General features: G+C 34.1%; 1 protein-coding gene across 15 annotated transcripts in view; it reads right to left on the bottom strand.

Moving 5' to 3' along the window:
* The window catches only part of AHI1 (Abelson helper integration site 1), a 194,821-nt gene that overhangs the window by 130,188 nt on the left and 47,549 nt on the right, over positions 1–17,084 (bottom strand). For all 15 annotated transcript variants that reach the window (XR_003681424.2, XR_003681426.2, XR_003681425.2 and 12 more), the window contains 6 exons: positions 16,611–16,734; positions 12,112–12,341; positions 10,189–10,295; positions 7,506–7,624; positions 5,037–5,167; positions 3,604–3,744 (listed from right to left, as the gene is read on the bottom strand). Coding sequence is in view for 12 of the 15 variants with exons in the window: in XM_024122533.3 (XP_023978301.1) it covers positions 3,604–3,744; positions 5,037–5,167; positions 7,506–7,624; positions 10,189–10,295; positions 12,112–12,341; positions 16,611–16,734 (852 nt within the window). In the remaining 3 variants the exon portion in view is untranslated. The remainder of the gene's footprint in view (positions 1–3,603; positions 3,745–5,036; positions 5,168–7,505; positions 7,625–10,188; positions 10,296–12,111; positions 12,342–16,610; positions 16,735–17,084) is intronic.

Below are 17,084 nucleotides of genomic sequence, written 5' to 3'. Positions count from 1 at the left end.
GTATATTCAATATGTGCCAGTATTCAGACTAGGTACCAGTAATAAAAAGACAAATAAGCCTCCAACTCTGCTTCCCACAAAGTATAGACAATATAAAGAAATCGTATACTCCACAGAGAGGCATAGAATAAATGGTTTTGTAGAAAAAAAAAGTTTGCATATTAGACAATCAAAAGCTAATATTTCAGGAAATCTGCTAAAAAGGCAGTTTAGTGTAGCAAATGAGAGCATGGACTCCAAGTCCAGCCTGTATGGATCCTAGTCCTGGCTCCCATAATGGGGATAATTATAATACCTATCTCATAAGATTATTGTGAAAACTTTAAAAAAAATATGGGTAAAGTGCTTAAAATAGTACCAGGAACATGGAAAATGCTTTGTAAGTATTAGACATAATTATAATTAAATGTAGACAGGATCCTAGAGATTGAGGTAGACAAGTATTGATTAATAACAGAACATTAATTACTGAAGTCTAGCTTCATAAATTTAATTCATTAGAAGCCGTTTCTCTGACTAGTACTCTGTTATTATGGGAATCCTAAAAGTACATTATTTGTGGTACACTGTGACTAAATTTTGTATTACTAGATGATTAACCCTTTCAACATCAGGCAAATAAAACTGACTTCTGAAAGTAAAAATCATATTTCTTACCAAAAAAAGCAAAACGTCAGTAGAATGAAAGACCCAAAAGACCACAACCTGAACACACGCTTAATAGGGAAAGATGCTTGCTGACTCTTCACAGATTTTGCTAGAACTGAAAGATGGATGATACATTTAGCTACCACTGTGGTCTCATTCACGGGTTATTTAACTGATAAAAAAAATGAGCTTACTCCATTTTCCTTAAAAACTGCCTAAATGTATCAGCTGCTCTGATAAATACTATCTAAAAAATCATGTAACTGTTTTGTACCTTTCAAATTTTTTACCATTAAAACACTTATGTAAAACTACTTGTAAACTTTATTTTCAGACAAGAAAGTGTGAAAATAGTCCTGTGTTAAAAGATAAATAAAATATAAGGCAAAGGTATAACAGGTCAGTAATAAATGTTATATTTTTCATTGAAAAAATTTAAAGACTTCACGATTCTGGCCTGTATTTAATGAGCAAAATATTTTAGAGTCTGAAACAACTTTTCATTTTTTCATGGTTATATACCATTCACAAGAACTGTGCGAAATCTTGGATTGCTTGAGATCACATAACTTTTTCCTAAACTGCTTCTTTTTAAAAATGGGCAGCAAAGAGTTGGGAAAATATGTTGAAACATTTTGAGTTTTGTTTGAAAAGGTGTTAGTATATCAAAAATTGTGTTCTAAATACACTGCACAAAATATTTTTATTTAATATGTGTATTAACTGAACATTTAAATTTCTAAAACACTCATGGAAATCCCTCATTTACATTAAGATACTGTGGACATAACATAATGTTCTTAACTTTATGCATTTATTTTCTAATACAACTGACCTAGAAAGGTACACACTCTAATAAATCAAAGGAAAAGGCTGACCAACAGAAAGAGTGAAAGAAAGGGAAAAAACCCTTTTTTTCCATTTCATTCCACACAAAGAGGCTTATCAGCATATTAAAACATAAGTTCCCATAGAATCAAGTGTATACAGGTTGGATGAGCACGGTAACAACTCACTTTATCTCTTTTGTTTGTTTTAGTATAGTGCTTATCAACTTACAAAGTACTTTCACAGTCCCTGTCTCATAGCACCCTCATAAAAAAATCTCTTAGGTAGGACAGATAGTAGTTGTAGGACCATTTACTAGATAGGGAAATGGAGCTTCAGGAAGGCAAGAGGCTTGTGCAAGGCCACTAAAGAAACAGAACTGAGCCTAAAACTAATGTCTTTGAACTCCTAAACACTTGGCTCTTTCTACTTATGCTTCTAGAATGGACTTCTTAGTCTAAATGTCTATTGTCACAAAACCAAATGGACAAACCTAACTGGGCTAATCTACTGATGGAACTTCTATCAAAGATAAAAAATAAACTAAAGAAAAAGGATGAGACTAGAGCTTTAAATTGAATTTTGTAGTGAACATTTCAAAAGCCTAAAAAGCAAAATAGAAATTCAATGAAAACTGTGGTGAAACTTCTGAAGAGTTTGAGGAAATTAATTGAGTGCCTATTTCCTATGTAACAGTTCCCATTACAAAGTAATTAGGTATAACTCTTCTCCTTTCTGTGAAGATTTAAAACGTATAAAAGAAAGACCTGTTGCAGGACATATGTTTCAACTAGACAACAAACTTGGACACTGGATGATTTGAGAAATCCACTTGTCTTTTCCCATAGTCAGGCAGTGTTTACTTTTGCTAAATTTGTTTGTAATAGTGAGTGGTATTGTGTTGTTTAACAATTCCACCATCAGTAATACTGTTCTGTAAATCTGAATATGTGTCAGAGAAATTTATTATTTCTTCTTTGTAAAATTCTTTAAAACAGGATAAATCTCAATTTTACACATTAGTTTCTAATATAGTTCACCTGTAAAGGCATAATAAAATCCATACTATGATCAAGAACTTCAGGTTTAGAGCTTAACTCAATTGTCTAACACTTAGCACTTATCACAAACATTAACCAATTCACACTGTATTAATGCAGTAAGCTTAACCACTTGCATTTCATTAACTTAAAACACTCTGTCTAGATAGTTCCACAGCAATGTTACCTGTATACATATTTGCATATTTATGCATTTATGACGTTGTGTGGAAGCCATCTTAGCTTAGCAAAAACAGTGAATGATACCCTAAACAAAGCAAAGAGAGTAATAAAAACCATTTATTTTTGTACAATAATTAATATATGAAGAAAATGGAACTGCAATTTTGAGACTGTCAGCACTATCAATACCTTGCAGAACAGTGAAATCCTAATTTCAGGAGAAAAATTAAAGAAATATATGAAAAATAGCATAAATCCAGATAATTCTAATAATTCCATACTATTTCTGAAAAATGTGTCCAAAGTCTTTATTTCCTTATTATTTTCCAAAATTATAGAATAGTGTAATTTTAGTGTAGAAAAAGACGTTAGATTTCTAATTCCAGATCTCATTTTCAATGATGCTTGATTTTTTTGCCTTCCTTTTTTATGTTAAGAAACTCTCAAAATTACAACTTATTTAAACTATGTGCTTTAGTAAAAAAGAAAACAAAGAATAGGAAATTAACTCAATATTCAAGTAAAAACATTACAGATCCATATTTCCTAAATGTTATTTATCTTTTAAATTTAGACATATTTCCAAATAATTTTTAGGTGAATTTTATTTATTTAAATTGATTTACAAAGGAAGTGATAACGACCTTTCTGTGATTACAACGTAAGAGCACAACCATTATGTGTACTTTTGATGATATTTAAACTCCATAATAATAGTGCTCATGGAAAAATAAAATGTTATAATAATAATATGATCTTTTCAAGTTGCTTGGCTTTCATAGTATATTCAAGAGAGCTTTGTTAATACAAAGGATGACAGTTTTCACAGAGCTCATAATTTCCGGTTCAGTCTAAATGTAAAGGTTACTCTAGATATTCTCCTCTTATCAAGTGGTGGACTTACCATGGAAATCATAAATATACAGAAGAATTGGCTCATTCTGCCCAAACGCACAAAATGCAACCATATTTTCAAGTGGATGATAAGCAATATCTCGAATGGGTGACTTGAATGGCAGGTCAGAATACATGGCTACTTGTTCTCCTACATAAGAAAAGACATTCAATAATTTGTACCATCTCAGATACTTCTCATTAGAAGATTATTCTGTAGCTTATTAAAAAAGATTTATAGTAAGTAATGATAAAGCTCACGTTATTTACATGAACACCTTAAAAACTTATAAATATTTGAGTACCACTATATTAAATAATTATCTTTACTTTTCATTCTGTTGGCCCTTTTTCTACTTCTCAGTCCAACCTCTTCACGGAGGTATTCAAGGCACAAAATAAAGACAAAGAGCTTGGAAGTAGAGAGACCTGACTCTGAGATCTGATAGACCTGAGCACATGCCAACTAACAAAGAGCTCCAGGGAGAACTAGGGGAGGAATGTCAGGATTAAAACTAATGAAACTCTGGTTGGGAGAGGTTTAGTGAGGAATTAATTTTTTCTATTTTTCTTCCAGAGGCTGTTTTGACGTACCATCTGCTTTAAAGATGCATATGATTATTAATGACTAAAAGAGGCCTACAGCAGAAGTTTAAGTTTGAAAATCAGAACTCAAAAAGCAAAGAATCCAGTTCCATGGATTGCTGTGGAAAAGAGATTTATGAACACTTATGAACTGATACTGAAGTATCAAAATACAGTATGAAAAAAACCCCCAAAACTGTAAGTGAACTATTTAGAAATGCCTAAAGGGAAGGATGAAGAAAATAAAAAGCTGAAGTCAAATACTGCTCATTAAAGAAATTTTAAAGTAACTTTTATAAAATTCTTTCTACTGCTAAAAAAAAAAAATGTTTATGTAGTTTTGCCTTTTCTTTTAAAAAGCAAGGTGAAGCACAAATGAACTGCCCAATATAATAGTTTATGTTATTGGAAAAAAAACTGAATTACAGTAAAATTGCTATTAAGTTTCAGACATCCCAAACTGACAGGAGTATGTTTGTTTCTAATAAAAATGCAGATGGTTAACCATTTGTATACCTAGTTGTACTCTAAATTCAGTTTATAATACTGTTTTGTATTACAGTCCTCATTAAACACTTCTCTAAGATCAACAATATCTCATTACCAGCAAGGAAAGAATAAACCTTGAATTACAATGTGAAATTCTAAATCCATGAAGATATCAAAGCCATAAAGAACAGAATTTAATATAAATTTAGACTGCAGCTGAATTCCATTATCAGCTTTCCAATTTTGAAAAACGTAACTGAGAACGTGAAATCAGAATTTCCTTGAAAATTATTCCATAAAATGGTAGTTTTTATACTTCATCAAAAACAAAACAAAAAATTTTTTTAAGTTCAATGAAATATTATTTACCTGTTTCTGGGTTCCAAACATATACTATACCATCCTCACTTCCAGCAAAGAGAAAAGTCCCACATGGTGTCAAAGTACTGTGAATCTTCTCTCGATAATTTGCTGCACCTACAAATTTCCTTGCTGCTAATCTAGAAACAAAAAGATTTTACAAATGTAACCTGTCTTACCCATTTAAAAGACTGGTGGTAGGAAAACTTTTAAACTTTTAAACAACTTGTGAGAATCTGTTAGGCACGATACATTCTATGATGGATGCAGAATAAAGAAGAGATAGTCCCAGAGCTCAGGGAGCTTATAATTTAGCAGGAGAGAGAAGAAATGCATTAAAGTAAAATATAAAGTGGATGTAGAAAGTGCCACAAAAGAAGAACAGAAAGAGTACTTTTCAGATTTGGATAAGAGAGATGATTTCTAGCTATGGAGCAAAAGACTACTTTGGAAGTAGCATTTGTATGGGTTACTAAAAAATGAACAGAATTTTTATATTCTTATATTTTCTCCATGTGATAAATTTTAAAAATCAAACAATGAATACTTGATCGTTGCAGAAGTATTAGACAAAACATTATTGAATCATCTATTAAATATGGTATATAACCTTCCAGGCTTTTTAAATTATGAATAATAACAGCTAACACTGTTTGAGTGCTTATTATGTGCCAGGTAGGTACTATTATCATCCCTGGTTTACAGAGAAGATATTACATATACTGCTCTGTTATCTGCTTTTTTCAGTCAACAATGAATCATGAATAATGGCCACCATGTCAGAAAATAAAGATTACGCATTATCATTTTAATAGGCATATATTATATCATTGTCTAAATGTATCTTAAGAAATTTTCTATTGTTGGATAACACTTAGGATGTTTCCAGCTTTCCCTTACCATGAATATGGTTTCTGTGAACAACCTTGTGTATATATATATATTTTTGCACTGCCTCATAATTATTTTCTTAACATAAATAACTAAACCTAAGGTTACTGGGTCAAAACTTCTGCTATGTCTGTTAATGTTTTAAGTACTTTACATGTATAAACTAGTTTATTCCTCACAAAACCCTTATGAGGATGGTATATTATTATTTCTTTCATTTGAGTGATGAGGAAAGAGAGACACGGGGAGGTTAATCAACTAGTAAGGGGTGCAACGGGCAGTATTTGACTGTAAGCAGTTTTCCTCTAGAGCCCAAGCATGATCATAGGCTGAATACTATACTGTTTAAAAAGAGAACAACCAAACTCTGCAGGCCTGGTCTTCTAAAGTCTGGCTCTAATTTCTATTGGATTCTCTCTCAGCATTCCTTAGCAAGAAACCCACGCTCATACAGACTAACTCACTCTGCCCTGAATACAGCTTCTATAATTTTACCTCCAAACTTTATTCCAGGCTTTTCATGTTTTCCACCCTAGTGAGGACACTGCCATCTTGTCTAAATTCTACCCATCCTTCAAGATTGAGCTCAAAGACCAGTCTTGCCACAGAGCCTTTAACAGAAAACTATATTATAGCTATCAGCTTTACCATTGCCATGAAAAATACAATCCTTTTATTATGTATTTATACTCATTAAAAATACTTATTGAGTACTTGCTGTTAGGTATGACGTGGGTTCGATGTATAGAGAAAAAGAATAAGCAGATTCCAGTCCTTGAAGATCTCACAATGTAGCCTAAGTGTTTCGTATGTTATTTTGGAGGTAGTACAACTAGATTATCATAAATTCCTGATGAACAAATTCTGCTTATCATTCTTCTACAGCACCCATGCCAGCGTCTCAAACAGTTCTACATAAATACTGAAGGGCTTAATGGTTAGTCCTAAAGTGATGATTGCAGAATAAACTAACCTGGATTGCCACATTTGCCTTTCTAAATACAATAATGAAATTTAATAAAATAGCCTTCTCTCATTTGTTTTACAGGAACTTTTAACATCAAAACCAAAGCACACCAGAAGTCCATGCTGGTTTTCCTAGAACTCTGCTTCTGCCTTTTACATTAAGAATATCTCTTTTCATTTGCCTCTTTTAGAAATAAAACAAAAAAGAAAAACAAGGATGTATGAATCAAAAGCCCTCTCATTCAGGCATGATAGTAGATCATAATACTATGTTAAACCAATATCACAGAGATAAAAAATATTCGATGGCAGTAGTTTCTTTTTTTTTAATTGTGAAAATAAAAAACAATAGACTACATCTCAGCCTAAGAATTATTCACATTTTGGGTCAGATAATTGTTGCAGAGGCCTCTCTCATGCACTGCAGGATACTTAGTGATATCTCTGGTCTCTATCCACCAGATACTGGAATAAACATTCAAAAGTGTTTCTAGACACTGCCAGAGGTCCCCTGAGGGACACAATTCTCTAGTTGGGAACCACAGCTGTACTTTAGAAATATGAATTAAATCATTACTTATTCTATGAGCACTTAACCTGCAAATACTGAAATATACTTACATTCGGAGATCCATAATTCTCAAAGTACTGTCTTTGGTATGAATTAACAAACGTTTTCCATTGGGATGAACCTCCAAGTAACTTATTGGAATCCCCTTAAACTCACTCTCTTTAATTTCCTAAAATGATTTTAAAAAAGATTATAAAATATTACCACTGTAAAGTTTGCCTAAAGTTAAGCCCTTCTAAGTGTACAAATTTAATTTTAAGATGCCATTTTCAACTGCACAATACAGATGTCTTAAAATTGTTAGCAAAATTATTCCAAGTAACTTCAGGTTAAGGATGAAAATAAAGCTGCTAAAATGTATTTTTTGGTTGTTATGTAACACCATATTTAATTAGTGTTTTTGTAGTATATTCCCAAACAAGAAGCACTTTCTACAAACACATCTTCTAACACTACACTGTCTGTTTATCATCAGATAAGAAACTTTCCAATTTTTATAAATTCAAAATTAAGTACATAATTAGCTCTCAAGTTCTATTTCAGTCTCAGATTATTTCTTCATACATCTACTTCCACTTGTCCTGAAAAAGGTAAATTATCAGCAACTTATTCTGAAATAGTTTAGATTGTTATTTTTTTTTTTTTTGGATACTTAAGGCAGCTAAATCTTCTACTTATAGAAGACTATAAGTAGACCTGATTAATGATGTCAAGAAAGACACAAGCACTGAAGGAGAATCTGCCTGAACAAGCCGTGTATAACGACAATTTCCAAAGGTTCTTGTTTCGATTACCAGGAGAAATAAAAAAACTGCAAATGCAAAACTGCTTAAACTAAAGTCTAAAGAGTCAAGAGAGGGTCTGCTTTAAGCTGTAGGCAGAATTCTGAATTAGCCTTCTTCTCCCTCGAGGACCCCTTATTATTCTTGCTCGCTTCTCTTAGAGGGTCTCCTCTTCAGAGGTGGGTTGGCACCAGTTGAGGTCGGGTACAAACTGCTACAATCCTAGTATCAGCAGCTGAGCCCCTCCTACTGCTATTTGGTGCTAAAACCTGCTGTCAGCTTTTCACAAGTTACAGAATAAAGTCAAATACTGATACCACAGATGGGGATTTTACTGAGCCCAGCTACAACAATTTGGAGGTGGAGATGTACTGCTGAAGGTGTGAGCAATTGGAACAACACTTACACATATGCAAACGTGCAAAATCAAAACCAAGGCTGCATAACAAGTTAAGTGTTAGGTACAGGTTTGAGAAAGCTGCTGGTAGATTCAAGTGTTTGTAGTATCTGTTAATGAGTTCCTTCATATTTTTATCATATTCATGCTCAAGCCCTAGTTCCGAAGACCATGCCCTATACCAAGGAGTGCGTGCAACAGCGCATGGACACCTCATCTTAAGGGACAGATGTGTATAACCCAGCATCCCTCCCCCCACTGCTGGTTGAAGAGAACCAAGTAAGAAATCGCAGTCTCCCATCTGTCCTAGGACATAAGCTACTAAAAGGACATCCCAGCTCATTTCCTAACTTTCTATTTTCGACTGTCTCAAGTAACCACCAGGAGGCAGATTTCCAAGGTATATTTGCCTTTTGGTTACTATATTGAGGTAAAGAAACACATGATTTTTAATACAAATAATATACTCTGCATTGTAGACTCAAATGATTAGAAATGGTGCCTCTGGAGCCTTGCCAATCCTTTAGGTATCAATATATAAGTAATTAGAAAACTCTTTCCAAAGTGTGTGAAATTAGGCTACAACATGAATCCCAAGCCATCATTTATTAATCTGACAGACTAGATGAGAATGACTAAAAATAGAATAGACTGGCTTTTAAACAGATCTGACAGACTCAACAGATTTAACTAAAGTTCCTGGAAATTCTTTTTCATGTAGAATGTCTTTTTTTCAAACAGGGACAATTATAATATATTATGAAGAAGAACAAAACTGAAGAACACAGGTATAGATAGCATGTAAGACAAAAACGATATCAATATATATATATAAAAACAACTCAGGTTTAATGATTCATTTTGTATTTTTAACTTAAACATACTAAATATGCACCAACCAAGTTGCTTGGTATACAAGCCATCTTTAAAACACTCTGCTTCAAAAATGAGATCATTCATTTGTTTCTGCCAATTTAGTGTATTTCAAATGAAACAATTACTGTGACTAAATGATAGGCTCTCTCATACTTATATAATCTTGATCACATAATTTTGAGGGATAGCACTGTTAACAAAACCTTGAGCACGGTGTTTTTACTGATGTTATTAGACCAAGAAAAAAAGAATATGAATAGCAGAAAATATAAGTTATTATGTATAGATGGTGATATAACATATACCTCATTTTGCATAAATTTCAGGAATGGATCCCTGAATACCATAGGGCAAATTAGGGCTCAAAAATGAAACAAAAGCCTGGCCAAAATGAAGAAAATTTCACTATGTCACTATATTATCAATTAGCCATCAGAAAGACATGATAATTGACTTCTCAGGGACGGAGAAAAACTTAATTTCTTTGAAAAGAATGAACAGAATGTCCTAACATCTTTTTTTTTTTAACATCTTTATTGGAGTATAATTGCTTTCCAATGGTGTGTTAGTTTCTGCTTTATAACAAAGTGAATCTGTCCTGACATCTTAAAGTCATGTGGTTCAATTTTTTTTCCCTATTTCTTTAATTAAATCCCCAAATATGAAATGGCTCTATACCTTATTTACACTCCAGTGACGCACTGAGTGTTGAACGTCATTAACTTTGACATACGTATTCCAAACAACAATCACCCCTGTGCAGTCTCCTGAATACATGTGATGACCTATTTAAAAAAATAAAATTACTTACGTATAAATGTCACAGAGGTTGAAACAAATATTATGAAATTGGGAAAACACACCCCAATAAAACAAAGAATTGAAGGGCTAGTAAAAGGCATTACAGTTTTTAAAAAGTCCAAAAGGCAAACAATCAGATCCCAATTATCTTTAAATGAATTCTTCACCCTTTTGAATTATTTTTGATGATTTATTGTTTCCCTTTGTCACCTACCTGAATTTGAATACAAAAAGAAATGAGCATCTCAGTTTATGTGTACGTGGCTCGAATTCCAAAGCTAAACAAATTATTTGAAATATCCAATATGATCTGTATTGCTCACCTTTATTAACCTATTTAGTCTATTTTATATTCCTGGAAAAACACCTATACTCTAATATATACTGTTAGCATAATGCCTGAGACCTGGTAGGAACTCAATAAATGACCAGGGAATGAATAAAATAATAAATAACAGGTGCTTCAGTTCAGCATCATTTCTTAGAGTCAAACAATCTTACAGTTGAATGGGACCTCAGAGATCACCAGATTCAACTTCATAACCCGTCAGGAATATCTCACAAACCATTATGAACAGATGGTTGTTCAGCAACTGTGAATGTAATATTTTACACAAAAGTAGCTTATTCAACTGATAAAATGCTCTATATATTAGAATGTTCTTTCTAATTCTGAGCAAAGAAAATCTGTTTCTTGCAGCTTTGGCCCTACTTCTACCTACAGAGCGACGTAGAAGGACTTCTCTTTTTTCCACATCTTAGCCAAATATTTGAAGAAATTCTTCATCTCTCTTTTATAATCTGAGCTACTTCTATTATGACAGAATTTTCAGATGCCTTTCTATCCTTGGTTGACCTTTCCTGAATGGGTTCCTACTTATAAACATCCTTATGGTTGAACTGAGTACATTAGCAGTATTATCATTTTGATCTGGATCCCATACTAATTTATTACAGCTATACACACCTAGTGTCTGAAATAATAGAAAAGGTGACTATTTAATAATGAATTTCTTTATTCTTCCAGCTGACAAAATAATCTATATTTTATGTCCTTAAAACACTACCCATAATACTCATATTCTAAGATTAAACCTTTAAATAATTGCAAATCTCCCTTCTATATGTTTCTGTACTTAAAAAAAAATCCTGTTGCTACATTTAAAATATATATTTTCAATATTCCTCTGGGATTTCCGCCCCCATCTTCCTCATTTTTACCCTTTACATAAAACGGCCCTTTAAAAAACCTACTAAGGGAATAATCACCAAGCCAATGAAATATATTTTGCAATGTGGAACAGGACTGGTTGTTACAGCAAAGATTAGTTGAATCAAAATGTTTAGAAATTTATTGACTTCAAAATTAACTAACAATTCCCTCAGTGCCAAATTTATGCCAAGGTCTATCATATGATCTGCAAAATATGCATAAATCTAAATATGCACAAACATATTTAATTTTATCTGATACATAAAGTCACCCTCAAGCTTAAATAATTATTATCCTAGTGAAACGGAAAATTTTTCCAAATGCTTCATGTGGGCTTCCCTGGTGGCGCAGTGGTTGCGCGTCCGCCTGCCGATGCAGGGGAACCGGGTTCGCGCCCCGGTCTGGGAGGATCCCACATGCCGCGGAGCGGCTGGGCCCGTGAGCCGTGGCCGCTGAGCCTGCGCGTCCGGAGCCTGTGCTCCGCAACGGGAGAGGCCGCAGCAGAGGGAGGCCCGCATACCACAAAAAAAAAAAAAAAAAATGCTTCATGTAACTAGCCTTCAACTGGCATATATTCTTGGACATACCTTCAATATCAAAACAGAGAGAGTTGATGAAACTCTTGTGAGTGTCAAACTGTCGGATTAATATGGCAGGATCCTCTCTCATATCAACTTTCCATATACGTATCACAGAATCATAGCATCCTGTAACCACCAGCTCTCTTACAGCTGGGTGGAATTTAGCCGTGTAAACAAAAGAAGGATGAGGTAAAACTCTGAAAGTATTTGTATTGTTTATTTCATTTTTCCATATCCTGGAAAAGGATAAAAAAAGTTACATATTGCTTCTGAAAGGCAGACATTTCTCTAAGAACCAATATGGGCAATGGACTTTATAAAAGTAAGCAGTGACAACAACCAATGGTAAATTTTATAACAATAAAAATAATGTTGGGCTTCCCTGGTGGCGCAGTGGTTGAGAGTCCGCCTGCCGATGCAGAGGACACGGCGGGTTCGTCAGTGAGAGGCCCGCGTACAGCAAAAAAAAAAAAAAAAAAAAAAAAAATGTGATGACATTATTTGATAGCCAGAGTTCTTTCAGTATGACAAAGCTATTTCTTATAGTTATTTTCAAGCATAATGGTTAATTCCTCTACTAATTGTAATCTATACTGTAAAATGAAAAACTGTACTTGTATATGTCTGTACTTTTTAAACCTACCTATTTTGGGCATTGAGTAAACACATTGGATAGTTGGTAAAATACTGCATTTAATACAATGTAAGTAAAAAATAAAATGGAGAAATTTCAATGATTTTCCATTTAGGCTGTGTATATTATTTTTCCAAAGTGCTTACAGTTGAGGGTTTAGAGAAGAGGGTACTCTATTAACTTTATATTTGTAACTTCGAAGCATAGATAATGAACATAAAGATATCAAAGACTTAGAAGGCATGTTGAAATTACTATATAAATACTTGAGTAAAATAACATTAAAATCATTACAATATTTTATAGAAAACAGGCTATCTAACATCGAGCACTCACTTCATGTTTATTTATTTATTTATTTATTTTTGCGGTACGCAGGCCTCTCACTGTTGTGGCCTCTCCCGTTGTGGAGCAAGGCTCTGACGCGCAGGCTCAGTGGCCATGGCTCACGGGCCCAGCCGCTCCGCGGCATGGGGGATCTTCCCGGACCGGGGCACGAACCCGTGTCCCCTGCATCGGCAGGCGGACTCTCAACCACTGTGCCAACAGGGAAGCCCACTTTATGTTTAATACTCTTGTTATCTCTTCCTTTATATAATAGGTGATTTAAAAGAAATTAATATTGTTATTGCTACAGTCTTGACAAGAGTAAACTCTAAGAGTTAAACTATCATGTTAGATACTCTGCAAGTCAATATGCAAAAATAGGCAAAATCTAGGAACAAACAGGTGCTTTGTGAGTGTGAAGCACTCGATTTTTAAAAATTTATCAGAATTAGAAGAATTTATTAATTTTTTAATATGGGGATTTATAGTCCATCCTTTTAATTATTGTCTAAGAACTGAAGCAAATTAAGTCCTTTTCAAAATTATCTATAAAAAAAATACAGTTGCTATTCAAGAATAACATTCTATTAGTTTTCTCAGCAGCTGCTTAAAATACAGGATATGATCTTTAATTACTAAGAATCCAAACTAATAAATGAAGGAAGTGAAAGAACATGTTTTCAAGTAAAACTAAAGCATGTGTGTCACTGCATAAACATTTTTACCACAGTAATACTTTCAATGAACATACGTAACATGAAATATAGTACTTATAGAAAGAACAAAATCACTAATTTGGAGGGAATATTAAGGAGAATGCTAAATGATAAAAACTTCAGTGGCCTGCTAATACATCTTAGCAGCATTATCTGAAATACTATATAACAAGAAGAAATGAAGCAACTGTACCTTAAAAACAGCTCAATATAATTAGAACAGACACAATATCTTAAAATAAAAATGAAGCTTTTTACATAAAAGTGGAATTGGTATCAATGATGGCTTTCATCACCCAAGCAATGGTAGAATCCAAGATCAAAAGAAATCTATTAATGGGTTTGTGAAAAAAAATCAGATTGACCGTAGACAGAGAAGAACAGTGATACACAAATCTGTAAAGAACAGATGAACACACACAAAAATTATCAGAATTAGGAAAGAAAAAAATACATTCCAAAGTTAAAACAGTATGTGTGAAGAGAGGGCAGAGTGGGGCCTTATGGGTCTATTTGGCAGCCATTACACATGGACAAGTCTTTCTGATTATATTAGGAGCTGCTGATCCGTGGTGTTCTCAAATTATACTGAAGATAACTAAAGACAGAGATTTAGGTTAAACCCATCTGGCAGAGAGCTAACCAGTGGAAAACAGTTACTCAGGAGACACTAACAATAACAGGTGACAGTGACCCCAGGGGATAACAGAAGACCTGGGCAGAAACCCGACCTCCTGCCACTTCTGAGCATTAGCAACTCTGGTTCTCTTCCTTTTGACTTTAGCCCATTCAGTGTAAGTATTCTTCACCTCTTTCAAAAACCCCACTGTCTTTTTCGTTCTAGCCACAATGTTTCTCTCTTCACTCAGTTAATCCTTCACAACAATATTTTTAGGATGTAGAGAGTCCTAAATTAGTATCAACTTCCAAGCTACGTAAAGAAAAAAATATCCTTTACTACAATAAATGCTGTGCGAGGAAACCCAAGTTGGCTTCAAGAAATGGTAAAATCTGCGCTGGGTTTTAAATGATGACTATGAGCCCACCCTGGCTCACAAAAGGCATTCAGATGTATGTTGAGTGAATGAGTTGGGCAGGAACGGGAGGAGAAGGGCATGTCAGCATAGAAGAGTCCACAGGTACCATGGAGATGCCAAAGAAGATCAGATGCTAAAGGTATTTCAAAAGATTGTGTGGGTGAGGCGGAGGGTACATGGGAAGTGCACAGGGGACGACAGAAGGTCAATGAGGGTCATGCCTGTCATGCCATGCTAAGGAACTGGAATATCTTCCAAAGCGCAAAGATTTTTAAAGTCAAGACATTATGAAAGATGGCTTTGGGAAGAACTTTAGCATAGCAGGGATGGAGAAGCTAGAGGGTGAACACTGGGAAAGCTTAGCAGCAACAGTTTAAGCAAAAGATAACAAGGACTTGAATTAAGGTAACAGCAGTGAGGACAGAAGGAATGTGAGGCTTTTAGGAGGCAGAATTAATATACTTTAGAACTACCTGTATGTAGAAAAGAAACATGAGTACTACTCTGAGTTCCCAGCTTGGGAGACAGGGTGGATAAGGATGCCATTAAAAACTATATGAGGGCTAAAAAAGGAGAACAAAATTTGGTGATTTCCGTTATGGATTTGAGGTGCCACTGGGCAATCCAGACAGAAGCGTGTAACACAAAGTTGAATTCGGAAAAAGAGAAGGAGCTCGAAGTCATTAGCATGTTAGTGAGATTCAAAGCCAAGGAGATGAGAGAGACCAGGATAAGCACACCAAACCACAGAAGACATCGAATAAAGGATCTTGGGGCCAAGCATTTACAGAGAACAGGCAGAAGAAAAGGAACAAGAGAATGAGAATTGGTCAGAGTGATAAAAAGAAAACAGAAGAGACTGTCCATGAAAACCATGACTCGAAAATATTTCAAGACTGGTCAATAATGAATTATTGCAGTGAAGGCTAACAGGGTAAGGACTAAAACTAGCCAGTGGATCCGAAAATTAGTAAGAAACTGCACATCTCTCAAAGAAAGTTTATATGGCACGGTGGAAGTGAAAGCCAGACTAACTGGGGGAAAGTAAAGACAGTGTGTGTAGAATGCTTCTTGATGGTGTAGAAAGAAAAATAATGTGGTAGCCTGAAAGGCAGGAGGAGTTTAGAAAAAGATTTCCTTAAGATAAGGAGATTTGAACATACTTCTAAGATGAGAGGGAAAAAATCAACAGAGAAAGATACTAAAGAGACAACAGAGCTAGGAAATCAATGTAACAGGTTAAAAAAGTAACTTTTGAAATATTTTATTGTGATACTTATTAAATTGGAAGGGGCTAAATTATTTTCAAACTGATATTTTAAAAAATGCAAATAGTTGACAATCTATTAACTCTTAAAACATAAACTGCATATTCATTTATTGACCCTACACTGTGCATTGAGCAGCGCCGTGTCCTGGCCTCTGCATCCAGCTAACAGTGGAGACGGAACCCCTGCCATCAAGAGTTCATATTCCAGAAAAAATCTCAGTTGTTTAAGAACGTCATCTCAAAATATTACTCAAAGAGTGTACAAAATGATCATTTAAAGACAGTGAGGACTAGAAACGTTATATACTACATAAATGAAATATATTTAACAGAATGTCTTTAGGAAAAACTTTTTCATTACTCTTTATTTAACCAGTGAGTCTGTATGATGCATGTTTATGACGGTTCCTTGATAAGCAAAACATAACTGAAACATAAGAGCAGTTATATCACTTTATATTCTCTCTGCTTTCTTTGAGGGCAAGCAGCATACACAGCGAGTACTTCTCAAGTATACTAACCTGGCAGTGCCATCAGATGATGCAGTAAGGATATAGCGATCATCTTTTGACCAGCAAAGATCATAAATGATATTGAGGTGGCCACACAATTCTCTCATGAAACGTCCAGAAGGAATTTCATATACTAATGAAAATATTCAAAAATTAGTATGTTTCCAGAGGATTCTTAACTGAATAACATAAAAATTCATAATTTATAATAATTTGTATACCAGGTAAGCACTGCCTATAAGAATATTATCACCAAAGACATTTTCAGTATTAAAAAAATGTCAAAATCTACTTAAAAGTAAGTTTTCACTTGCTTTAGACACAAGAATTTACATACCTAAAATTTTAAAATGGGCTACAATTAACAATTATTCTTATCTCTTCAAAGCAATCCTAATAATCTTTGATAATCAATTTATTAATCAAATAACTTTAAAAAAATATTTATTTATTTAGGCTGCGCCGGGTCTTAGCTGCGGCATG

This window comes from Physeter macrocephalus, chromosome 10, assembly GCF_002837175.3.
Source record: "Physeter macrocephalus isolate SW-GA chromosome 10, ASM283717v5, whole genome shotgun sequence".
Lineage (NCBI taxonomy): Eukaryota > Metazoa > Chordata > Mammalia > Artiodactyla > Physeteridae > Physeter > Physeter macrocephalus.
Note: the sequence above shows the minus strand (reverse complement) of the source record. Positions and strands in the feature narration are given on the sequence as shown.